The sequence below is a fragment of the Hypanus sabinus genome, chromosome 11 (assembly GCF_030144855.1).
Source record: "Hypanus sabinus isolate sHypSab1 chromosome 11, sHypSab1.hap1, whole genome shotgun sequence".
NCBI lineage: Eukaryota > Metazoa > Chordata > Chondrichthyes > Myliobatiformes > Dasyatidae > Hypanus > Hypanus sabinus.
Window position 1 is genome coordinate 81421038 of NC_082716.1, and position 26020 is coordinate 81447057.

The following is a 26020-nucleotide window of genomic DNA, read 5'->3' on the forward strand; positions in this document are numbered from 1 at the left end:
TAATAGAGCATTTGAAAGGCCCTGCCCCGATGAAAGCTATAATTATTACTAAGCAACGAAGTGGTTTAATTATTGAAATATGTATGTATCTTAAGTGTTTTATATGCATAGAAAGGTAAAATATGTACTATATACTAAGAAAAACGTTTGACTGACCCTAAATAATACCAGATGTGCCTGTTCCGACTTCAAATCCGACTTAAAGGCGGACTCAGGAATGGAACTCATTCATAACCCAGGGACTGCCTGTACTTTTAAGTCATCTCTAGGTTACTTATAGTACCTAATACAATGTAAATGCTATGTAAATAGTTGTTTTACTGTATTGTTCAGGGAATAATGACAAGAAAAAATAGTCTGTACATGCTCAAACAATGAGTGCTGGAGAGAACTTTCGGGTTTTCCCGATCCACGGTTGGTTGAGTCCACGCATGCGGAATCCGCAGTTAAGGAGGGCCGACTGTATATGGTATCGAGGAAGCAACCTAGGAACACTAATGTGCTGATACCTAATTAATAGATGAAAAGTTTGTGATTTTTAAAAGAATATATATTGTGTGTACACTACCCACAACAGGAACCTGCAAGTATGATCAAGAGTTGATACAATAGCCACAGTTCTACACACCATCCTTACACATTTGGAGAAGAGGGATGCTTATGTGAAAATGGTGTTCTTGTACTACAGTTCAATATTCAACACCATAATTCCCTCCATGCTCGACTAGAAGCTCAGAGACCTCAGCCTTCACCTGGCCTTGCGCAGCTGGATTCCCAACTTCTTGTCAGCAGGTGGTAAGAGTGAGCTCCCTCACCTGTGCCCCTCTGACCCTCAACACAGGAGCTCCCTCCTTTACTCTCTGTATACCCACCACCCACAGCTCCAATCTGCTAATTAAATTCACAGATGATACTACATTTATTGGCCTTATTTCAAATAATAATGAGGCAACCTATAGAGAAGAAATCATCACCCTGACACAGTGGTGTCAAGAAAACAACCTCTCCCTCAATGTCGCAAAAAACAAAGGAGCTGGTTGTGGACTACAGGAGGAATGGAGACAGGCTAGCTCCTATTGACATCAGTGTATCTGTGGTTGAGAGGTTAAACAGCTTTAAGTTCCTTGGTATACACATCACCGAGGACCTCACTTGGTCTGTACATACCGGCTATGTGGTGAAAAAAGTACAGCAGCGCCTCTTTCACCTCAGATGGTTGAAGAAGTTCAGCCTGAGTCCCCAAATCCTAGGGACATTCCACAGGGGCACAGTTGAGAGCATCCTGACTGGCTGCATCACTGTCTGGTATGGGAACTGTACTTCCCTACAGAGACTGGTGCAGACGACCCAGTGCATCTGTGGATACCGAGGATACTCTCATTAGGTACTAACCAAGTACATCTTTGGAATGGGAGAAGAAACTGGAGCACCTGGAAGAACCCACATGCACAAGGGGGGAACACACAGAGGATAGCAGAATTCAGCTCTGAACTCCAGTGCCCCAAGCTATAATAAGATCATGCTAACTGCTTAACCTACTGTGTTTTTTTCAAGTATCAAGTTACAGCCACTCTTCATCACGATGCTTGAGGAAACCAGGGAACTTATGGAAACCTATGCCATCACAAGGTGGGGGGGGGGGGGGGGAATGTCCAAGTTCTGCAAAGATCATGTCACTGGAGCTGAGGCAACTCGTTCTAGCCGTGTTGCTCTTTCGGGCAGAGCTCTTCAAGAACACTGTTTATTTTCCTTCCTGTTGTGGTACTTCAAGTTCAAGTTTATTGTCATCTGACTGTACATGTGCACAACCAAACGAAACAGCATTCCTCTGGACCAGGGTGCACCCATAAAACATAACACATTAAACAAGCATTGTTCAAATAAATTAGTAAAATATAATTAAAGGTGCCTGTAGTGTGCATCACAGGTGAAGAGTAAAATACACAGCTTACTATCTTGATGAGAAGACCTCTGGTGGCAGGATGTTCAGTCATCTCACACCATGGAAAAAGAAGCTGTTACCCAGTCTGGCAGTCCTAGTTCTATTGCTCTTGTACCTCCTTCCTGACAGTAGCAGGTCAAAGAGATTGTGGGATGGGTGGTAAAGATTTTCATTCAATGTTTCAGGCCTTTAGTATATGATGCTCCCAGTAAATGTCACAAATCGTGGGGGGGGGGGGGGGGGGTGCAAGACAGAGATCCTGATGATCCTCTTGGCAGATTTTACTATCCTGTATGGGGTCTTGTGGTCTGATGCCTTGAAGCTTCCATACCACACAATGATACAGCCAGACAGGTCACTCAATGGTGTTCCTGTGGAAAGTTTTTTAGAATGGGGCCGTGGAGGTCTCAAGATGGCGCTTATGGAGTGAGACTGTTTTAGGCTTTGCTCCAATCCTTTTTACTTTTTTCTACCTACAAGCACCCCCTAATTGACCTGTTTATACCTATTCTAAAGGGGTTCATACTAATGAAATCTTTTTCAACTGTTTGAATCATTTCCAACTCGTTAGAATGTCTAAACCACGAGAACCTAAGGAATCGAAACAGACAAAAGACCCGTTAACTTTGGAAGCAATGGCGAAACTTATGGACAAGAGACTTGAAAAACTGGAGAATAAATTAACCTCAAAACTTTCTACGCTCGATGAAATTTTAAAGACAGTCGATGCAAAACTTCAATCACTTACACTGGATTCACAACAACAACAAGAAGCAAGAATTTTAGTTCTTGAAGATGCCGCTTGCCAGAGAGATTGCAAAATTGAAACTTTGCAACAACAGCAAGCTTCGACTTCTCCATTGCTGGGTCATTATAAATCTAAAATCACTGATCTTGAAAACCAGTCTCGGAAGACAAAATCTCCAGATATTGGGCTTCTGGAAAACATTGAGAATCGTGATCTGACTGTATTTTTCTCTAAATTTTTAATGGACATCTTCAGCTCAGAAGTACTGGATATCCCTCCAATAATCGGCCGTGCACATCGCATTTCTCATTTTCACCCGGCTCCAGGTACGAAACCACGACCAGTGATTCTCCAGATTCATTATCCTCATACCAAAGAACGTTTGATTTGGGCTGCCCGGAAAAAGGGTATGATCAGCTTTCAAAATTTCTAATTTCGTATTCTGGAAGACTATAGTCCCGAAGTTTTAAGGGCAAGAATGGCTTTTAAATCGGTTATGTCGGAAATTCATCAGAAAGGCTACAAGCAAGCGCTGTTATTTCCAGCACAATTGAGAGTTACTCTCAAAGATGGGACTTATCGGCTGTTCAAATCTCCAACAGATGCTCAAAGATTCCTTGAAGAATAGTACTTTTTTTTACTATGAGTTGACAAATGTATTGTAATTTTACTATTTGTATTAATTTTTTTTCATCATGCTAATAATTAGTCTATAGATTTAGATCTTTTATAATTTGATGATTCTTACGTGATGGCTAACAGTGTATTTCTTACACACGGTAAAGGTTTTTTGTATATCCTGAGTTCTTTTTATATTATTATTCTGTTAGTTTTGAAAGTAACTAATTAGATTTTTCTTTTAAGTTCATATACACTTTTTAAATATTTTTGACGCTTAAATATTAAGGTTTTATTTTAATAAAAAACTTTTCTAAGATGTCGTTTCTTTTCCCCAAAAGACCTTAGTGCTTGGATGCATCACATCCGTTTGGATGTGTCTGAATAAGTTTAAGGACTTCCTTTTAAAATACTAATACAATATTATCCATTTATGGGTTTTAACGTTCTGTTTTTTTCTTTTTCTTTTAATCCTTTTATATATATATAACACTAATTTTATAGTTTAATCTTTGTTATATTAACCCTTTCTTAAAATATGGGTGGTTTGTATCTGTTTTTTACTTTTTTGTTTGAGTTGCCATCTTGAGACATGGGGGTAAAATTAGTATTCGATTGCCTGCTTGCCTCTTTTTGGCTTTTTTCCTGGGGTTTTGAGGGTGGAGGAAGGGGGACTTTTCTGTTTGCTTGCTTCACGCTTAGTTTTACTTCATGGGCTGACTCGAAACTACAAAAATTGTTGCAGTGTCATAACTTCCGGTTCCTCCTTGAACTTACTTCCCTCTTACGGATCCATGAGTTCATCTTTTTTTTAACCTACATATATGTGTTAATTGTAATAAATATTGGCAATATGGATAAGATTATTAATTTTGTTTCTTGGAATACTAATGGTTTAAATCATCCGATCAAACGGAAAAAAGTATTCAAAGTATTCCTCAGAATGAATGCTAATATTATCTTTGTACAGGAGACTCATGTGAGGAAGGTGGATAGTCAATGTTTTTTTAGCTTTTGGAAATGCCAACAGTATCACTCGAATTCCCAAGCCAAAGTAAGAGGCGTTTCCATTTTTATAGATTCTTCAACCTCTTTTATACACTATAAAACAATTTCGGACCCACAAGGTAGATTTTTGCTTATTACTGGTTTACTTTTTAATCAAAAAGTTGTTTTAGTTAATGTTTATGCTCCAAACACTGATTGTCACTAAATTTTTTAAGTGTCTATTTACATCCTTTCCTAATTTGAATCAGTACATGCTGATAATGGGTAAGGATTTTAACTGTTGCTTAAACCCTTCGATTAATAGATCTAAGCCCACCCAAGCTCTTCCGAATAAATCAGCCTCTCTTATTAATTCCTTTATGGTTGATTCTGGAATTTCCGAAATTTGGTGTTTTTTACACCCCAATGATAAAGAATGTTCATACTTTTCTCATGTTTATCATAATTATTCAAGAATTGACTACTTCTTTATTGATCATTGTTTACTTACAGATGTTATTGATTGATCTGTTAAGACAATGGATTCATCTTCTAATGCTAAATCTTGGAGGTTCAACTCTATTTTATTGCAGGACTCGGAGACTTTATTAATTTTATTATACAACAAATTGATTTGTTTTCAACAAATTCTACAGAAGAGATCTCTAGTAGAACATTATGGGGCACTTTTAAAGCATTTATTCGTGGACAGATTATTTAATACTCTGCTCGAGTTAGGAAACGAACTAATTCTGAAATATTAACATTGGTTGATAAAATTAAAGCAATTGATAAGATTTATTCAGTGACCCCCAGCAAAGAACTTTATAAAGAAAGAGATGAACTTCAAATGGAGCATAGTTTGTTATTATCCTCTTCGATTGAAAATCAGTTAATTAAATCTAGAACCCAATTTTATGTACATGGAGATAAATCTGGCAAATTATTGGCTCATCAATTGAAAACTGCTTCGGTTAAACGACAAATTACTAAGATTCGTAAACGAGATGGCACTTTGACGATTGATCATAAAGAGATAAATAAAGCCTTTCAAGATTTTTATAATTCTTTATATCAATCAGAATTTGTTGAGGATTCTTCTATAATGGATGAATTTTTAAGAAAATTGAATATCCCAAAATTAACAACAGAAGATAGTGTACTTCTAGACGCACCTATTACGGAAACGGAAATAAAAGAGGCTATTTCTTCAGTGAATTCAGGTAAAGCCCCTGGTGTAGATGATTTTACTGCAGAATTTTTAAAATCCTTTTCCTCTATACTCTCTCCTTGGCTTTGTAAAATTTTTAAAGATGTGTTAACTGTAGGTAAATTGCCACAATCTTTTTATGATGCCTCTATTTCTTTAATTCTTAAAAAAGATAAAGACCCCACTGAATGTGCATCCTATCGGCCTATATCCTTGCTGAATACAGACTCTTTAAGATTTTTAGTAAAATTTTGGCCACTAGATTAGAAAATATATTACCTTGAATTATCTCTGAAGATCAGACTGGATTTATTAAAAATCGTTATTCATCTTTCAAAATCAGAAAATTAATTAATATTATTTATACTCCTTCATCCAAAATACCAGAATGTGTCATTTCCTTAGATGCTGAAAAAGCATTTGTTAGAGTTGAATGGCCATATTTATTAAATACGTACGTTGCAGCATTTTAATTTTAGTTTGAAATTTATATCATGGATTAAAATAATATATTATAAACCTTTGTTTTCGAACCTTTAGCTATTGCCATTCGTGAATCACCTAATATTTTGGGTATTACCCGTGGGGAAGGGACTTATAAGTTATCATTATCTGCTGATGATTTGTTACTATACATATCTGACCCTGAGAGATCTGTTCCTGCTATTTCGTCCTTGCTTGTTCAGTTTAGTAGCTTTTCAGGTTACAAACTGAATTTTAATAAGAGTGAATTATTTCCATTAAATATGCAAGTTCTAATTTATAAACACTTACCATTTAAAGTTGTCACAGATCATTTTACTTATTTGGGTATTAAAACTACCAAGAAACATAAGTTAGTTTAAAGTTAACTTATTTAAAGTTAATTTTTTATTTTTAATTGACCAAATTAAGCAACTTGTTACCAGGTGGTCCCCATTATCTTTGTCATTGGTTGGTCGAATTAATGCTATTAAGATGATAGTGTTACTCAAAGTTTTATATTTATTCCAAGCATTACCAATTTTTATTCCTAAATCTTTTTTTGATATTATTGACTCTAAAATATCCTCGTATGTGTGGCAGAATAAAAATCCTAGACTAAGCAAAAAATATTTACAGAGGCCTAAGAAGGAGGGTGGTTTGGCTTTGACAAACCTGAGATTTTTCTATTGGGCAGTTAATATTTGATATTTAATATTTTGGACAAAAGGATCGATTATAGCATCTTGTCCACAATGGGTAAATTTGGAATGTAAATCTGTACAAGACTTTTCATTGTTTTAAATTTTAAGATTTTCACTTCCTTTTTCTTTATCTAAATTGAATAAACAAATAACTAATCCTATAGTTAAACATACATGGCGAATATGGTTTCAATTTCGTAAATTTTTTGGCTTGAATAAGTTTATCTTATCAAGCCTTCCCATATCTAACCTTTTTTTTTCAGGCCTCTTTTATGGATCATGCTTTTGTATTATGGAAAACAAAAGGTATAACATGTTCTCGTGATCTATTTTTAGATAATAGTTTTAATGTCCTTTGAACAGCTATCTAATAAATATAATTTACCTAAAACTCACTGTTTTAGATACTTGCAAGTTAGAAATTTCTTGATTAATATGTTAGTCTTTTCCGAAGTTATGTCCAATGGACATTATGGAAATTTTTTTAGCTCTAAATCCTTGCCAGAAGGGTTTAGTAGCCACCGTTTATAATATGATCATGAAAATACAGCCAGAAGTATCAGAAAAAATTAAGGAGGAATGGAAAAAAGAACTTCATTGTTTTATACCCACTGAGCAATGGGAGAAAATTTTACAATTAGTCAATTCTTCTTCTGTTTGTGCTAAACATGCCCTAATACAATTTAAGGTTGTACATAGGGCTCACATGTCCAAGGACAAACTTGCTCGATTTTATTCTCATGTTAATCCAACCTGTGACAGATGTCATTCTGAAGTTGCTTCATTGACCCACATGTTTTAGACTTGCCCTTGTTTGCAAAATTATTGTTAAGATATTTTTGGTATTATTTCAACAGTTCTGAATATCAAATTGCAACTGCATCCTATTACTGCAATTTTCGGTTTACCAATGGTGGATAATAGTTGTTTATCCCCCTCAGCTCGGCGGATGATTGCATTTGTTACATTAATGGCTAGAAGATCTATCCTATTGAACTGGAAAGAAATTAATCCTCCAATTATATTTCAGTGGTTTTCTCAAGCTATCTCTTGTTTGAGCTTGGAAAAAATTAGAAGTGGTCTTTGATCCTTCAGTTAAATTTGAAGAAACTTGGAGACCATTTATTCAACATTTTCATATGAGTTAAACTGACTTTTCCTAAACCCTGCTTCTATTATCCTTAATTATTTGGATGGAGGTGCAGAGTTATTGACGCTGCTGTGTATATTTGACATAATGCAATGGCCCATGTTGGTTAGGTTTTTCTTTTTTGGGGGGGATTTTTTTTTCTTATTTACTCCTTTTTTCGTAATTACTATGAGTTTGGGAGGTTATATATGGATTATCATCTATTTGAATGTATACTTAACCTATTAATTATGTACTCTCAAACTCTCTGTATTCATGTTTCATTTATGTTTGTTTAAAATTAATAAAAAGATTTAAAGAAAAGAATGGGGCCGGGGAGCCTTGCGTGCCTCAGTCTCATCAGAAAGTGTGGATGCTGTTGGGCAATCTTGCCTAATGAGGAGGTGTGGGTCAAGGTTATGTCATCCATTATGTGAACACAAAAGAATTTTGTGCTCTTCACTCTGTTCATTCCAGGACCCTTGGTGTGCAACGGAGAGTGATGAACCTGTGCCTTTTTTAAGTCTGCAATCATCTCTTGACTTATCCATGTTGAGACTCAGGTGGTTGTTCTCATTTGACAAGCCTGTCTGCCTCCTCTCTGTGTACCGAGTCATCATTGTTGTTGATGAGACCAGCCACTGTAGTATCATCCATGAACTTGGACTTTAGTATCCCTTGTGTGCACTTCTTGATGTATTTTTAGCCTGTAATGTCACAGTTCAATAAGAACAACAAGCAATTTATTTCAACTGTAAATCATAACAATCTCTTCCACATGGATTTAACTGCCAAACACTTGAGTAAATAGAGTCTGGAATTATCTGCAGTATAAATGCTGAGTTTTGGATCTGTTTTCAGTCTCCTTGATGCTTTTCGTAGTTATTTTATGTCTAAATCACTACTATGATATTACATCTGATAAAACCAAATACTCTGATAGTAAATTAAGATCAAAACACGAATTTTGGATTTCAAGATGTATTCAGTGGGTCTGTGGAGAGAGAAGTACCATGTTAACCTTTTAAGACGGTGACTTTTCATGTAGTAGGCAATGATAAAGGATTACAGTTTTGAGACATTACCTCTGTACACAAAATGCTGCCTGACTTGCTGTGTGTTTCAGCTTTTTTCATTTTGACAACAACAAGCTAGTTGCTGACTCTTCTATGTTGCTTACTTGAATAAGTTTTTCTTATTTGTTACAGTTATATATTTACCAGTCTGGTATCTTTATTAATGCTGTGAAAAGCATGCTAGCTAAATATCTGTTACTCCACAGTAGAATTAATTGAACTTACTTCCTCAGGTAGAGATATCCACAGTAAACACAACAGCAAATATATAAATCTGTTTATTATTGAATCAACTTCTTATGCACATACCCATTTTCCAGAAAGTGCCCTGGTTTTTAGTAATGTGCTTGTGACCAAAGCAGCTGCTGTCAACCCATTCAGACTTGCATGTGTTCTTATTTCAAACATTCAGCATGGTGTTTTCCTCCTCTAGTGTACATAAGAATGAAGAGTGAATCATTGCCCATAACCTCAGCTTTCCTGTGTTAAATATAGTGCATAAACCTTTTGCCAAATCCACTCATTGATGGTTTTGACTTGCCTGTTAATTACTTGGGATTATGTTTGGACTTGTGTCAGCATGAGGCACTACTCCACTCATGTCAATTCTTGGCAGCTACAACCCATTATATATCAATGGTAGCACAAAGCCTAGTGACTATTTGTGATCATTTTCCAGTATCTCCACAGCAGCCTGGGATACTGGTTGGGCTCATTTTGTTCAAGAAACCAATTAAGATCTTGTTATCAATAAATGGTGTGCATTTAGTGCTTTAAAACTCCATTGTTATCAGCACAAAGAATGGTAATGGACAGACATGCTTTTATACCATGCCTTTCGTCACTTAATATCCTGAAGTGCTCCACACCTGGTGCAATATTTCTATAGGAAAATGATAGTCGATTTGCTTACAGTACGTTGGATGGTCAGGTGAAAAAATATCATGATGCTCCTTGAGAGACATACTGTATTGGCAAGGTCACTGCAGCAATAACTCCCATGCTGTACTTTGGAAAAAGTACTGTGGGGTATTTTAACCTGAGGGTTTGGACAGGAAACATCTCTAGTGCCTCTTACTGTCCTGTCCAAGATGCTGTAGTTTCTCATTCAAGACTTGGGTTTAGAGATTCAGGATTGTAGTACATTTTATTTATTGGCCTTATACATACATATGAAGATCAGTTCGACCATCCAGGATCAAGTTCTGCCACTTGAAAAATTGGACAGGCCACATTTGTAAGTGAATCATATTTGTTCCTTTGTAACTTTATAGATGAAATTAGTGCTTGCTGATCAGATGTGTGCATTTCACTGGGCATACTTGGGGGACAAAACAGGTTTAGAATCGCCACTGTCTGCAGCTGTATGATTGAATGAGGAGCCTTCCTATGTTGGTGGGTTCCCATTAACTTAATTACTTTTTCACATTCCTTTGTGCTCCTTGTCCCCTTAAACAGTCTTCACTCCTAGACACATCTGCTACCTTTTGCAGTGGTTAACCAGCGCCTCTTTTCCTTGGACCTCTGCTGGCTTTGTTTCTGAATGTAATATTAAAATCACTGTTTAAAGTTCTAGGCAGCCAGAGTATATGCTTCTAAGCTTGCTGCATTTTATAATGATCAGCCCTAGGTTTCTGCAAATCATAATTAACAAAGATAATTGATTTCCACTATCTGCAGAATTTTTCGAGTTAGCTTATTGATTGTCTTTTTGACAATCATTTTCTGCTCCTGTCCTGCAGGTTAACGTAGCAGTTAGTGCAGTTGCTTTACAGCACCAGCAATGATCCATCAGGGCTCAATTTCCACCACTGTCTGTAAAGGAGTTTGTATGTTTTCCTGATGGTCGTGTGGACTTTCTCTGGGTGCTGTGGTTTTTTTCCCAAATTCCAAAAACGTAAGGCTACTGAGTTGTGAGCACATTATGTTGGTACTGGGAGCATGCCAGCATTTGTGGCCTTCCTCCAAAACAATAAACTGTGTTGATTTTTGATGCAAAATAATACATTTCTCTGATGTTTTGATATTTTTGTGATAAATAAAGCTAATCATCAATATCTTTAATCAATTAAAATAGAGGAAAACTGCTGGTTAAGTGTATAAGGGGAGAGAGTCCAAACTCGGTTCAGTCATATCTATCAATAATGGTTTGAAGAAATTTGGAGAGAAATAATTATTAATGACTTAGCCCACTGCTGTACTCTCTCTACACAGATAATTGTGTAGCTAGGCACAGCTCAAACAAGATGCATAAATTTGCTGCAGACGCAACTATCATTGGCAGAATTTCAGATGGGTGACATACAGGAGCGAGATAGACCAGCTGGATGAGTGATGTCACAATGGACAATGGAACTGATTGTGGACTTCAGCAAAGGGAAGTTGAAAGGGCACACAACAGTCCTCATCGAAGGAACAGAAGAGGATAAAGTGAGCAGTTTCAAATTCCTGGGTGACAATATCTCCGAAGATCTGTCTTGGTCCCAGCATATTGAAGCAATTACAAAGAAGCATGACAGCGTCTATGTTCCAATAGGAGTTTGAAGAGAATTGGTGTGCCACCAAAGACCCTTGCAAATTTCTGCAGATGTACAGCAGAGAGCATTCTAACTGGTTGTCTCGCCATCTGGTATGGAGGGGCCACTGCACAGGATTGGAAAAAGCTGCAAAAGTTGTCAAATCAGCCATCATCAGCACTAGCCTCCCCAGCATTGAGCTCACCTTCAAAAGGAGATGCCTCAGAAAAGTGGTATCCACCATTAAGGACACCCCTCACCCAGGACATACCCTCTTCTCATTGCCACCATCAAGGAAAAGGTGCAAGAGCCTGAAGAACATTTCAGGAAAAACTTCTCCTCGGCCATCAGATTTCTGAATGGACAATGAACCCATGAACGTGACTTCAGTATTCCTCTCCTGCCCCCCCCCCCTTTCTTTTGTGCAACTTATTTAATTTTATATTTATTTATTTATTGTTTGTGTGTGTGTGTTACACACACACAAATATACACACTGATATATTCTAATATATATAATTCCGGAGTGCTTCTCTTGCAATATTTCTTGGGTGTCCCCAACTTGAAAAGGTGATCTTCCCCTCCTCCCCTGTATGTCACTTCTGGTTCTGGCACTGTGTGGTTAGTATACTGGTGGTGCTAGCATCTGTTCTTCATCTGTGCATTCATCTGATTATAAGGAGCAAGAGGTAATCAACATAATTACACTAAGTAAATGCTTCTTGATTTAAATCCTGTAATTGCTGAGAAATGCATTCAACATTGCTGTGAAATCCTTTGCCTTTTTTTGTACGGGGAGAGGTAAAGAATGCTTTTATTTAATAGCAGCCCTCATGACATAAGTCATAGGGTATCACAGCCTTCACTAGCACTGGAATTAATTGTTGTGGCAGAAGATTATAGATTTAGTCCCAGTCTTTTCTCAGTTATCTGTTCTCAGCACAGCAGAAGAACTGGCAGCATAATTGCTCAAAATTTGCATGGACTGAGAGAATCAGAATCAGGTTTAATGTCACTGACACATATTGTGAAATTTGTATTGTGACAGCAGTGTAGTGTGGGTGTAACAAATTACCATTAAGTCTCAAAAAAAATTAATACTGCCAAAGGGGATAGCAAATTCATGGACCATTAGGCAATAGGATTGCAGAGGCGAAAAAGCTGTTCCTAGAATGTTGACTGTGTGTCTTCTGGTTTCTGTACCTCCTTTCTGATGGAAGTACTGAGAGGAGTGCACGCCCCAGATGGTGAGCATCCTTAAAAGTGGGTGCTGTCTTCTTGAGGTAGCCTCATCACCATCTGATTTTCTAAGAGCAGTGATGTCACTGGCAAATTAGAGAAGGGAAATTTATCCTTATTTGACATTATCTGCATGGGTGTAACTGTTGTCTCAGACTCAGAAGATTGTGGGTTCAAGTCTTACTTGAGAGAATTAATTAAGGCTTCCAATTCCAGTATCCGTACCGAGGGAATACTCCACTGTCCAGTTTGCCGTATTTCCTTGTGACACAGGAGGCCATTTTGCTCATTGACTCTATTGTAGTTTATAGAGCAATTTCATACCCCCACTAATTTTTCCCTTTATATATTCTTACCCATCTCTATTCTTCATCTCCCCACAATTTCAATCACTCACCAATGCCAGAGGCTGTACACTGTGACTAGCTAACCTACCTAAACCATACTGAGAGTCCTGGCACTGTGATGTGGGAGGAAACCAAAACATCTCTTGGTTAAGGAGTAAACAGAAGCCCTGATAGCCCTTTCGACTGGGAAAAAAAGAGCTTATGACATAGTTTGCCAAAAACACAGGGGAGCTCTTATTTTCCTGGCTTTGTAACCATTGTAAGCTGCTTATGGGATTGTTGTTTACATAGTATTTTCTTCTGTACAGACTTCACTGTATATGGTTGTAAAGCACTATGGAATGTCGTTAGGGTGTGGAAGGGTGCCCTATGGATGGATATAAGAACTCTATTTTGGTTTTAGTTTATCAAACTTAAATTTTTTTTCTTTGGCCAGTTTCACGTGTGTACTTGGCTCTAATAGATCTAATTTCTGGCTTTAGAGCAAGTGCAACAAGGTTTCTGCCTATTTTTATTTTTAAACATGTTTAATCAAACATCATCTCAAACAAATGCCCTTGCTTACACTTCAGCCAATCCCAATCATACTAACTGACTTGCATGCAATCAGGTGACCCTCAACTAGCTTTGTGATCGTACTGATTCATCTTGGATAGTTGTTATGCTGATCATATTTTTAGGATTGAGTGAACGTTTTAAACTGTGAAGATGGTGCAGTGTTTTGCACCACTGTATTAACATACAGAATGAGAAGGAAACAAGCCAGTAATCTAAATAGTTATGACAGTTTCCCTGATGCCAAGAACAAGTATATTGTGCCGTGTCACCAAAGGAAAACCTTGAAAGGAGGTGAAAAACATCTCAAAATTACCTGACCTGGATGGAATCAGAATTAGAAATACCGCAAGGGGTAGTTGTGGAGCTAAGAATTAGATTGCAACTCCAATGTGAAGATTAGCGGCCTGGATGAAGGAAGCAGAATGGTGTCACTATGGCAGCATACAAAACGAAGATGATATAGTTTTTAAAATGTTGAATGCTGAGATTTTAATTGTGTGAATTTTGTGTTTCAGGACAGAAGCGCGTTGTCAAACACAAAAGCTAAACTTGGCAAAGAGGCACCAGTTCTAACACATGCACCTAGAGCAAAGTAAGTAGCATATTTTATTGTATTTTATGGGCTTTGTTGTTTCAAAGTTCACAGAATATTTAATGCTAAGACAATTGTATCTTAGTGCTGTTGCATAATTCTGAAATTGAAAGTTAATTATTTTATAAAGGAATAAACCTCTTCTTAATTCATGTCATTTAATTCAATGTGTTTCTTTTTATTTAGCTGCTACTTCAACACACAGTAATTTTGTCTTTCATTTAATAACTGTATTCCAGGAGCATCAAGCGTATGACCTCAATTTTGACAGCCTATCAAGAATGATTGAAAATAATTGCACACAAATTCACATTAAAAAAAAAACAAGCCTTGAATTTCCTCAGTTCAAGTCAAGTAACTTTTATTGTCATTTCGACCATAACTGCTGGTACAGTGCATGGTAAAAATGAGACAACGTTTTTCAGGACCATGGTATTACATAACACAGTACAAAAAAACTAGTCTGAATTACTTAATATAAAAAAATGACACAGAGAAAGCTACACAAGACTACAGACCTACACTGTACTGCATAAAGTGCACAAAAACAGTGTAGGCATTACAATAAATAATAAACAAGACAGTAGAGCAAGGTGTCAGTCCAGGCTTCGGGTATTGAGGAGTCTGATAGCTTGGGGGAAGAAACTGTTACATAGACTGCTTCGGAGCCTTTTCCCAGACAGCAGGAGGGAGAAGAGATTGTATGAAGGGTACATGGCGTCCTTCATAATACTGTTTCCTTTGCGGATACAGCGTGTAGTGTAAATGTCTGTGATGGCAGGAAGAGAGACCCCGATGATCTTCTCAGCTGACCTCACTATCCGCTGCAGGGTTTTGCAATCCGAGATGATGCAATTTCTGAACCAGGCAGTGATGCAGCTGCTCAGGATGCTCTCAATACAACCCCTGTAGAATGTGATGAGGATGGGGGGTGGGAGATGGACTTTCCTCAGCCTTCGCAGAAAGTAGAGACGCTGCTGGGCTTTCTTTGCTATGGAGCTGGTGTTGAGGGACCAGGTGAAATTCTCCATCAGATGAACACCAAGAAATTTGGTGCTCTTTACGATCTCTACCGAGGAGCTGTCGATGTTCAGCGGGGAGTGGTCGTTCCGTGCCCTCCTGAAGTCAACAACCGTCTCTTTTTTGTTCACATTAAGAGACAGGATGTTGGCTCTGCACCAGCATTAGCCGCTGCACCCCCTCTCTGTAAGCTGACTTGTTGTTCTTGCTGATGAGACCCACCACGGTCGTGTCATCAGCGAACTTGATGATGTGGTTCGAGCTGTGTGTTGCAGCACAGTCGTGGGTCAGCAGAGTGAACAGCAGTGGACTGAGCACGCAACCCTGGGGAGCCCCCGTGCTCAGTGTGATGGTGTTGGAGATGCTGCTCCTGATCCGGACTGACTGAGGTCTCCCAGTCAGGAAGTCTAGGATCCAGTTGCAGAGGGAGGTGTTCAGGCCCAGTAGGCTCAGCTTTCCAGTCAGTTTCTGAGGGATGATTGTGTTGAATGCCGAATTGAATAATAAACAAGACAATAGGGCAGTATGGTGTCAGTCCAGGCTCTGGGTATTGAGGAGTCTGATTGCTTGGGGGAAGAAACTGTTACATAGTCTGGTCTCATAGTTGAATGTAAAGGAAATGCTCTTTTACAAAGAAGAAGAATTCTCATTATTGTCCTGAATGGTGTTAAGTTGTAATGCAGTTTGAGTGACTGTATAATGGGGGTTTCCCTATCAATTTTGAGATACTGCACAGAACATTACATTTAGAAAATTTGGCAAGCCTGGTGGTTTTTCTCTGTTAATGGATTGCATTTTATTTCAGCGAAACATTTTGGTTTTGCCCTAATCATTGCATTATTCCTGATCTGTATCAAAACATGCTTTAGACTTGCCCTGCCCAGCTGATTTTCTTTTAAAATGTTTCTCTCTGCAACCTTGATGCATTTGTTTTCCTTTTTCCCAAATTCACTGCAATGGGCCAAAATATGAATCCTGTATGCTGCCTTGACGCTACTTGTTGACGTTATTTCCCTTCCCTTGTCCAGGCCATTAACCTTGAAATTGGAGTTACATTCTAATTCGTATCTTCATAACTACCCCTTGAAGCTTTTCTGTTTCAACTGGATCCAGCATGAATCATTTTTGATGTTTTGCATCTCCTTTCAAGGTTTTCTTCTGGTAACTCAAGTCTACCTTGCTTGTTATCAGGGAAACTATCGTAACTTTTTAGATTGCTGGGTTGTTTCTTTAATATTCTGTACATTAATAAAGTGATGTAATGCATCTGTGCCACCTAGAGGTGTGGAAGTAACAGGCACTGGACCTTTAACATTGTAAAATTGTTAACCTAAGACTGGCTTTAGAGCCAATGTGGAAGATGGTTTTCATCATCTTAAGAAGACCCTTCTCGGGATATGGGTATCATCAGTAAGACAGACAATTATTATCTGTGCCTAATTGCCTTTGAAACTTTGCAGTTCCTGTGCCCTTGATTTTGGCTCTACCTCATTGAAGTACAGAATTCCATTGTGAAATGGGACAGACCATTGAGTCTTGCCTCTTGTGAAAATGGAGTTACAATGCTTCACTAGAGTGCTGAATCACAATTTGCCTTGATCATATTATCTGAATAAGGGGGCAATCCTTTAATCGAAGTTGTGTTTTCTTTTTGGTGCGTGGTCAAGTGGATAAGGCGTCAGTCTAGTGATCTGAAGGTCGCTAGTTTGAGCCTTGGCTGAGGCAGCATGTTGCATCCTTGAGCAAGGCACTTAACCACACATTGCTCTGCAACAACACCGGTGCCAAGTTGTATGGATCCTAATGCCCTTCCCTTGGACAATATCAGTGGCGTGGCGAAGGGAGACTTGCAGCATGGGCAACTGCAGGTCTTCCATACAATCTTGCCCAAGCCTCAGTCATCGTTGAAAATCAATGGACAGTTTAAGAAGAATTTTCTTTTTGTTGAATATAGAAATTGAATTGATATTTTCACCATTTAATAACTAAAACTAGTTTCCCCCAAAATTTCAAGTCTGCTGTGGAAGATTTGCTTTTTGGTATTTTAATCAAAAGGCCTAGAAAAAAAAACATGTTCAGTGAAGAAGTTTTCTTTTTGGAATTAGTGAACTCAATACTGTTGAAATGAACATGATTGGATTCCTGCATTCCTCTGCACCCAACCCTTCTCGAGCTGGAGATAGAATGGTTGTGGCAAGATGGTTCCTTAATCATTATTGTCATTAACTACCAGGTTCATTAGGGCAACCCAAACCTTGCCCATTTGAAGATGTATCCTTTTATTCAGTTCATCTCTCTCCAACCTTTTTGGCAGTTTTATTTCACATTTCTGGCACTTAGGAGCATAGGTAAGTACTAATTTAAAAGAAACTGAACAAACAGCTTTTTAGATTTTAAGAAATAATTAGTATAGGATCATGGATTTGCTTCTATAATTTGGCCAAATTTAGCTGTGGAAGGGTTTGCAGAGTGTTACTTCTGGCCTTTATTTGGATTTTTGTTGTGAAGAATTAGTTCAGATTCTAATATCCAGTAACTCACTTGTAGCACTTACTGAGAAGACTGACTCTTGTGCTGGATTTTTGCATAGTGCTGCATCTGATGAATAGTTCAGTCTAGATTAGCAGTAGGAGAAGAGAAAACTTTATGTGTGTGAAATGGCTTTGTGTAGGAACAGAATGTATCTGATTTTCTTTATGCCTTATATCCTACAAAGTGCTTTTTCTCGGTGCGGAGGTAATTCTTTTTTAATGAATGCTAGCATCCATAAATTGCTTTCCACCAAATCTTCTTCTAACACTAGAAATTGCCTTGATTGTGCCTTTGTGTTTCTTTGAAATAAAGGAACAGGGTTTTTCTTATTTCAGTTCAGTTGGATTGGGTTCGATAGCTGGGATCTCAGTTCTTCTGGATTCAGTCTGCTGCACAGGAAGGAGCCACATATTCATTGAACCCACATGGCCTTTTATGAGATAAAATTACTTACTTCAAGAACTCAAACAACACCTTCAGAATTGGAAACTAGCTAACATTTCACATCAGTTACCCTTCCTCAGAAATGGAGGAAGTGTGAAGGATTTATAGTTATAGCAGGACTGGGGGAAATCAGAGATGTGTACTTTTGAACCCATCTGGTGGAGCAACTCAATGGGTCAAACAAACTTTGTGTTTTGGGAGGGGGGAGCGAAGTGTTGGGAGGAATTGCCAACATCTAGAGTTGAGACCCTGCATTCAAACTGGGAGTGGAGTTGGAAGATTGCCAGTATAAAGAAGAGAAGGGGAGTGATGCAATGAGTGTCATTAGGTGATGGATGGACCAAGATTGAAAAGGCGAAGGTGGAATCAGAGGCCAGTTGGTGACAAGGAGGGACACAAAGGCTCCACATGTGGTATCTGATACATGAGAAAAGTAACACTGGGAACGATTATGGGAGAGGTGAAGGGCAGATGGAACCGGAGGGGGAATGTGCCAAAAATGGGTGTTGTGGGACTGGAATGGGTGTTTGGAAATGGGGACATGAATGGGAGGACTGGAGTTACATCAGAAAGAGTGTGTTTGTGGAAGATCAGAAGGGAAGGATTACCTGATACTGGAGAATCCAATTTTCATATCATTAGATTGTAGACTACCCAGGCAGAATGAATTGTTGTTCCTCTTTGCATTGGGCCTAGGCAGGGCAGTGGAAAAGGACAGGGTTGTCAGGAAGAGCAGAGGGGTTGTTGAAATGGCTTGTCACCTTAAACTGGGGATGGCCATTGCATAAAGTGTAGAGTGCCTCACAAACCAACTGCGTAGTCCAGGCTTGGTCTCTCCAGTGTAGAGGTGGCCGAATGCAATAGCCAAGGTTGGAGAGGTGCAAGTAAATCCTTGCCTCGCTGATAGAGGCTTTTTTATTTTCTGAATGATGGTGAGGAAGGTGGTTTAGGAATAAGTATTACAGCTCCTGCAGTTACAAGGTTCCGGAAAGGATGGGTGGAGAGTGGTTAGCAGACCAGAGAGAGAACTTGGATAATGCAATCAAATTACCTAAATGTACTTGTTTAACAACTTGGTACAGTTTACTCTTCCTTAAGTCCCAGACTTTTTTCAGATATATAAAGAGTAAAAGAGACGTGAGGTTTGATAATGGACTGCTGGAAAGTTATTAATGGAAGACAAAGAAATGCCAGGCAAACTTAAGTATTTTGTGTCAGTCCTCACTGTGGAAGACAGGAGCAGTCTGTACTAAGTTCAAGGGTGTTGGGCAGAAATGAGTGCAGTTCCTATTACTAGGGAGATGAGGCTTTGGAGGCTGAAAGGTCTGAAAGTGGACGAGTCATCTGGACCAGGTGGACTACACACCAGAGTTCTAAAAGCTGCAGCTGAAGCGATTGTGGAGACATTAGTAATGATTATTCAAGAATCACTAGATTCTGAAAAGGTTCTGGAGGACTGGAAACTTGCAAATGTCACTTCACTCTTTAAGAAGGGAATGAGGCAAAAGAAAGGAAATTATAGGCCAGTTAGACTGACTTCAGTGCTTGGGAAGATGTTGAAGTCCATTATTAAGCATGAGGTTTGGGGGTACTTGGGGGCACATGATAAAGTAGGCCAAAGTCAGCATGGTTTCCTTAAGAGGAAACCTGTTGGAATTCTTTGAGGCAACATAGACAAAGAGTCAATGGAGTTGTTTACTTGGTTTCTCAGAAGACCTTTGAGAAGGTGCTGCGCATGAGGCTGCTTAACAATGTAAGAACCCATGGTATTACAGGAAAGAATGAGCATGGATATAAGATTGACAGGAGGCAAAGAGTGGGAATAAAGTGAGCTAATCTCTAGTAGGCTGTGTGTTCTGCAGATTTTGGTATTGGGATTGCTTCTTTTCACATTACATGTGAACAATTTCAATGATGAAATTGATGGCTTTGCTACCAAGTTTGCAGACAACACAAAGGTAGGTGGAGGAGCAGGTAATGTTGAGGAAGCAAGGAGACTGCAGAAGGACTTAGACCAGGGTGGCCAACCTTTTACATTCCATGTGTCAATTTTTTCACACACAAGTTCAGGTGCACCATACAACTCTTGTACCCCCATTCAATTCTTGTAAAAATATGTTAATATAAACATATTTAGCATTTTATATGGTATATTGATTTAATATCAAAACGAGATAAACATTACTTACCTTAATGAGGCTTTTAACATTTTGTCTTCTTTTGATTTCTTCCTTTTTCTTCATCACATATTCTTTCTGTAACTCAGACACAAGCACTAGCTTCAGTTTTCCTTCTATTTCAGTCTGCTGTGTTTTATAGTGTCTGTTAAGATCATGTCTTCTATTATGTGAGGAGGTGTTTTCACAAACAATGCATAACGGCTTTTCTGACGGACCTGCTGTAAATAAGAACTCAATTTCCCTCTGTTCATTGCGCCACTTCTAATCATCCATTGCACCATAGGTTGACCATCCCTGTCTTAGACAGTTTGGGAGAATGGGCAAAAAAGTGGCAGATAGAATGTAGTGTAGGAAAGTGTATGGTCATGCACTTTGGTAGAAGGAGTAAAGGTGTAAACAATTTCTAAATGGGGAAAAGTTTCAAAATTTGGAGGTGAAAAGGGTCTTGGCAGTTCTTGTGCAGGATTTCCTAAACGTTAACCTGCATGTTGAGTCAGTGGTGAGGAAGGCAAATGTATTGTTAGCATTCATTTTGGGAGGACCAGAACTTAAGAGCCCGGATGTGATGCTGAGGCTTTATGAGGTATTGTTCAGACCACACTTGGAGTATTGTGAGCAGTTTTGGACCATTTATCTAAGAAAGGGTGTGCTGTTGTTGGAGAATGTCCAGAGGAGTTTCACAAGAATGTTCCAGGGAATGAAAGGGTTAACATATGAGAAGCACTTGATGGCTCTGGGCCTGTACTTGCCTGAGTTTAGAAGAATGAGAGAGGATCTCATTGAAAGGCCTAGATAGATTGGATATAAAAAGGATGTTTCCTATAGTAGGGGAGTCTAGGGCCAGAAGACACAGCCTCAGGGTAGAGGGACATCCATTTAGAACAGAGATGAGGAGGAACTTCTTTAGCCAGGGAGTGGTGAATCTGTGGGATTCATTGCCACACCAGCTGTAGAGGCCAAGTAACTGAATATATTTAAAGTGGAGGTTGATAGGTTCTTGAATAGTCAGGATGCAAAAGGTTACGGGGCGAATGCAGGAGAATGGGACTGAGAGGGATAACAAATCAAGCATGATGGAACGGTGTAGTGGACTCAATGGGCCAGGTGGCTTAAATCTGTTCATGTGTCATATGGTCTTATTTTGAGGTTTGAGTTTTCTAGTCCTTGTTTTCATCCATCTGGTAGGAAATGGAAGGAACTTTGAGAGTCAGAAAAATGTACAGTAGTCTTTCCAGGTTTGGGATGGGAATAGTTTATTCCATAACGATGAGAGTTTGGATGTTCTCCTTGCACAACTCAAAAGTTTTTTGAAGTCACATAACTAGTCGTTAATGTTAATATTTAATTAATCTTTTTTACGATACCTTGTAAGTTATTTTAAGTATCTGCAGGAATTAACTTGTGGAATGAAATTAAAGTCTGTATCTGCCCCACAAGTTAGAGTAGTTGCATCTTCCTTGGCTTGGTGATGTATCTGTCTATATCAAATTTACTGTAGATACTCTCTCCACAATGCATGTACAGCTTCCTGCTGATTGATGCAAGAAGACTGAATTTAAGGTCACTGTATCCAGAAAATAAGAGTACTTGATTAAAAGGGAGGGTTCAGAGAGGTTCAAGTGCTGTGAGTGGAGAATATTTTTTGAAGTTTCTTCTTTATATTTCCTCAGGAGCTTTTAACTGTTGGCGTTCTGACCTTATCATGCCACTTGTATAATTTCCTGCCACTACAAGGTTTTATTAAGCTCTGTCTGGTCCTGCACTACATTGGTTAGGGTAAATGCCTCTTTATAGAGTTATACATCACAGAATGGGCTTTTTGACCCAACTTGTCCATACCAGCTAATAAGCCTGCCTAAGCTAGTTCCAGTTGCCTGCATTTAGCTCACATTGCTTTAAATCCTCCAGAAACACTCCAATTCTGTCGGCTGCGTAAGTCTAGGGAAGACGATCTCCAGCTCCGCCAAAGAGATTGAAGTACAAGCCCATCAAAACCCCCTATTTATGTGGATGCTGCGTGGTTCGTTATCCTGTTACAAATCAGTACCACGAAATAATGGACAATACACCGCATACAATTGCACAATTTATCTTTATAGTTAATTAACTAAAGGGTTAGTAAAGAAAGAGCAAAAAAAAAGAAAAGGGCCCATTTTAATGAAACAGTCTAATATGCCACAACTTGGAGCTCACGGTTTCCCCTTCGCCGATCTTCTTCAATCTCCCCAGGCTTCGCCAAATCATGGCCCCACTCCAGCTCGAGTCCTACAACCTCTTCTCTCCAGCATCTTCTCCCTTCATCTCCCACACAGGTGTCAGGCACACAACACGAAAAACACACTCCACTGGACAGCTGACATTCCAAAGCACCCGTAATCTCTAACCATAACCCAAACACTGCTTCTGCTGAAAGACCATTACGTTAGCAGTGAAACCTTTCCCAGGGTGTTACACTCCTTACCCATGTATCTGTACAAATACATTTTAAACCTTGTAACTGCACCCACCTCTACCACTTCCAACAATTCATTCCATTTATCCATCACTGCCTTTCTGGAAAAAATTGTCCATCAGATCCTATTTCCATATCTCTTCTCTCACTTTGTTTAGACTGTTGTACCATTGTCTCTCTAACCTAACAGTGCCCCCCTTGATTTTATAACCCTCTAAGGTCGACCCTCAATTTCCTTTGCTCCAGGAAAAACCATCCCAGCCTACCCTGTCTCCACTTATCACTCAAGCCCTCTCATCCAAACAGCATTCTTGTGAATCTTCTCTGTACCCTCTTAGCTTTTAATTGCAATTCTTCCTGGTGTGGCAATCATAATTGCACAGTTTACAGTGGGTGTGATCTACCCAGTATTTTATACAACTTTTCACACAGGCCTTTTCTTCCCACCACTTTTATCTCTGCTCCAGACAGACAGATCACTTCCTCCTATTCTACAACTTAAAAGCATTGGGTTTCTTGTTTTTCTAAGTACCCAAGAAAATTAATTGAACCAAAGTGTTAATTTTGTTTCTGCCTCCGCTGATGCTGTCTGACCTGCACATTATTTTCATACCAAATTAGAATGCATAAAAAGTTTTTTTTCCTTGATTCCACAAGCAATGAAAATCATGAAATCACAACACATCATTTGGTCTGAGACTCCCATAGTTTTGACATTTATCCCCATTTCAAGTATGTATCCAATTCCAGTTTGAAACCAGCACCACACCAAAATGGAGGATATATAAACTAAATTCATCCCTTGACTTTCTCCACAATTATCCTAAATTTGGGCCCTCATTTAAGAGCAAAGAATCTGTGGAGCTTCACTCACTGCTTTCCAGGAACAATTTGTTTTCCAGTCTCAAGGGAGGAGATCAAAACAAGGTATCAATCAGCTGTCAGTACAAGTTGCTGCCACACTGCATTGTCCCATTGTGGAGACAGACTGGTTTGGGTCTCATTGATTACATTGTGAACTGGAAATTCAGGCTAGTCCAAGGGCATGAAACAGCCGTCTGGAAACTGGTCAGTCAAGCTGACAGCACAGCAGTGCTCAGTTAGTAGTCCATGAAGCCTATAAAACATACAAGCAGGATTAGGTCTTTTGACCCATTGATTCTTAGTTGAGTTGACATAGATAGTGCTGCTAGATGCCAGCTCCAAATTAGATGGGTGGAATTGTTCTGTAGAGATGAAGGAAGGTGTAAGGGTGAGGGAAGTTGAGGGAAGGGTGCTGGATGGCAGCAAATGCAAAAACACGAAACTGAAGGTACTGCAGATCTAAAATAGGCAATGCTGGAGACACTCAGTGTGTCAGAGAGCATCTGTAAAATCAGATATCAGTATTTCGTGGCCATGTCAAAAGGTTTCAGAGATAAACCTTTCTCCTTTCACAGATCCTGCCTGACCTGAGTGTTCCCAGCATTTTCTATTGTGGTACATGGCAGTGTTACCGTTCAAAGTTCATTTTCTTGTGGGCATACTCAATAAATGTATAGAATAATATCTATATCAGAATCAATGAAAGACCGTCCAACTAGGGCGTTCACCCAGAGTGCAGAAGACAACTAACTGTGCAAATACAAAAAGAAGAAATACTACTAAACAAGCAAAAAATATTAAGAGCATGAGATGAAGAGTCTTTGAAAATGAATCCTGTGGATATAGGAACAATTCAATGATGGGACCAGTGAAGTTATCCCCTTTAATTCAAGAGCTTGATGGTTGACGGATAGTAACTATCTGAAACTGGTGGGGTGTGTCCTGGGTGGCAGAGGTCCCTGATAAATGGAAGCTGCTTTCCTGCGACGGCATTTCACGTAGGTGTGCTCAAATTTGGGAGCACTTCATCTGTGATGGAGTGGGCTGAATCCACGACTTTTTATAGGATTTTCCATTCATATTGTCAATACAGCTCAAGTCATTATTCAATGCATCAAATAAATCTATTAAAGAACTGCCTCGTGTATTTTTTTTAAAAAGGAATAACACACGATCTTTTTCAATAAAACTTAACGTTTCAATATCCCCGAATAAAATGTAAAGAAATAGTAAACTGCTTCATTTGCAGAGCATGGCCCAATCCCTGCCAAAGCCCATTCTGTTCACTACTGGGGAAATTTTGTGATGCGTTAGTACAAACCCCATTTCCAGAAAAGTTGGGATATTTTCCAAAATGCAATAAAAACAAAAATCTGTGATATGTTAATTCACATGAACCCTTACTTAACTGACAAAAGTACAAAGAAAAGATTTTCAATAGTTTTACTGACCAACTTAATTGTATTTTGTAAATATACACAAATTTAGAATTTGATGGCTGCAACACACTCAACAAAAGTTGGGACAGAGGCATGTTTACCATTGTGTTACATCACCTTTCCTTTTAATAACACTTTTTAATCATTTTGGAACTGAGGATACTAATTGTAGTAGATTTGCAATTGGAAATTTTGTTCATTCTTGCTTGATATAAGACTTCAGCTGCTCAACAGTCCGTGGTCTCCGTTGTCTGATTCTCCTCTTCATGATGCACCATACATTTTCAATAGGAGATAGATCTGGACTGTCAGCAGGCCAGTCAAGCACACGCACTCTGTGTCTACAAAGCAACGCTATTGTAGCCCGAAAAGAATGTGGTCTGGCATTGTCCTGCTCAAATATGCATGGACATCCCGGGAATAGACGTTGCCTTGATGGCAACATATGTTTCTCTAAAATCCTAATATATGCCTCAGAGTCAATGGTACCTTCACATACATACAACTCACCCATGCCGTGGGCACTGATGCACCCCCATACCATCACAGATGCTGGCTTTTGCACCTTTCGCTGATAACAATCAGGATGGTCATTTTCATCTTTGGCACGGAGAACTGGATGCCTGTTTTTCCAGAAAACTAGCTGAAATGTGGACTCATCTGACCACAGCACACGGTTCCACAGTCTTTCTGTCCATCTGAGATGAGCTCGGGCCCAGAGAACTCACCGGCGTTTCTGCATAGAGTTGATGTATGGCTTCCTCCTTGCGTAATACAGTTTCAAGTTGCATTTCTGGATGCAGCGACAGACTGTGTTAAGTGACAATGGCTTTCCAAAGTACTCCCGAGCCCAGGTGGCTATAATGGTCACAGTAGCATGACGGTTTCGCAGGTAGTGCCGCCTGAGGGCTCGAAGATCACACGCATTCAACAGTGGTTTCCGACCTTGCCCTTTACGCAC

At 39.0% G+C, this 26020-nt stretch overlaps 1 protein-coding gene and 1 long non-coding RNA gene across 3 annotated transcripts in view; one reads left to right on the top strand and one right to left on the bottom strand.

Annotated features, from left to right (window-relative positions):
• The window catches only part of LOC132402167 (uncharacterized protein C1orf21-like), a 199529-nt gene that overhangs the window by 148842 nt on the left and 24667 nt on the right, over positions 1-26020 (top strand). For both annotated transcript variants that reach the window (XM_059984845.1, XM_059984846.1), the window contains exon 5: positions 14052-14128. In XM_059984845.1, the coding sequence (XP_059840828.1) occupies positions 14052-14128 (77 nt within the window). The remainder of the gene's footprint in view (positions 1-14051; positions 14129-26020) is intronic.
• LOC132402168 (uncharacterized) lies at positions 12013-25908 on the bottom strand. Its single transcript, XR_009514821.1, has 3 exons — positions 25570-25908; positions 20314-20379; positions 12013-12061 (listed from the first exon to the last, which is right to left on the bottom strand). It is a non-coding gene; the product is annotated as an uncharacterized LOC132402168 (long non-coding RNA).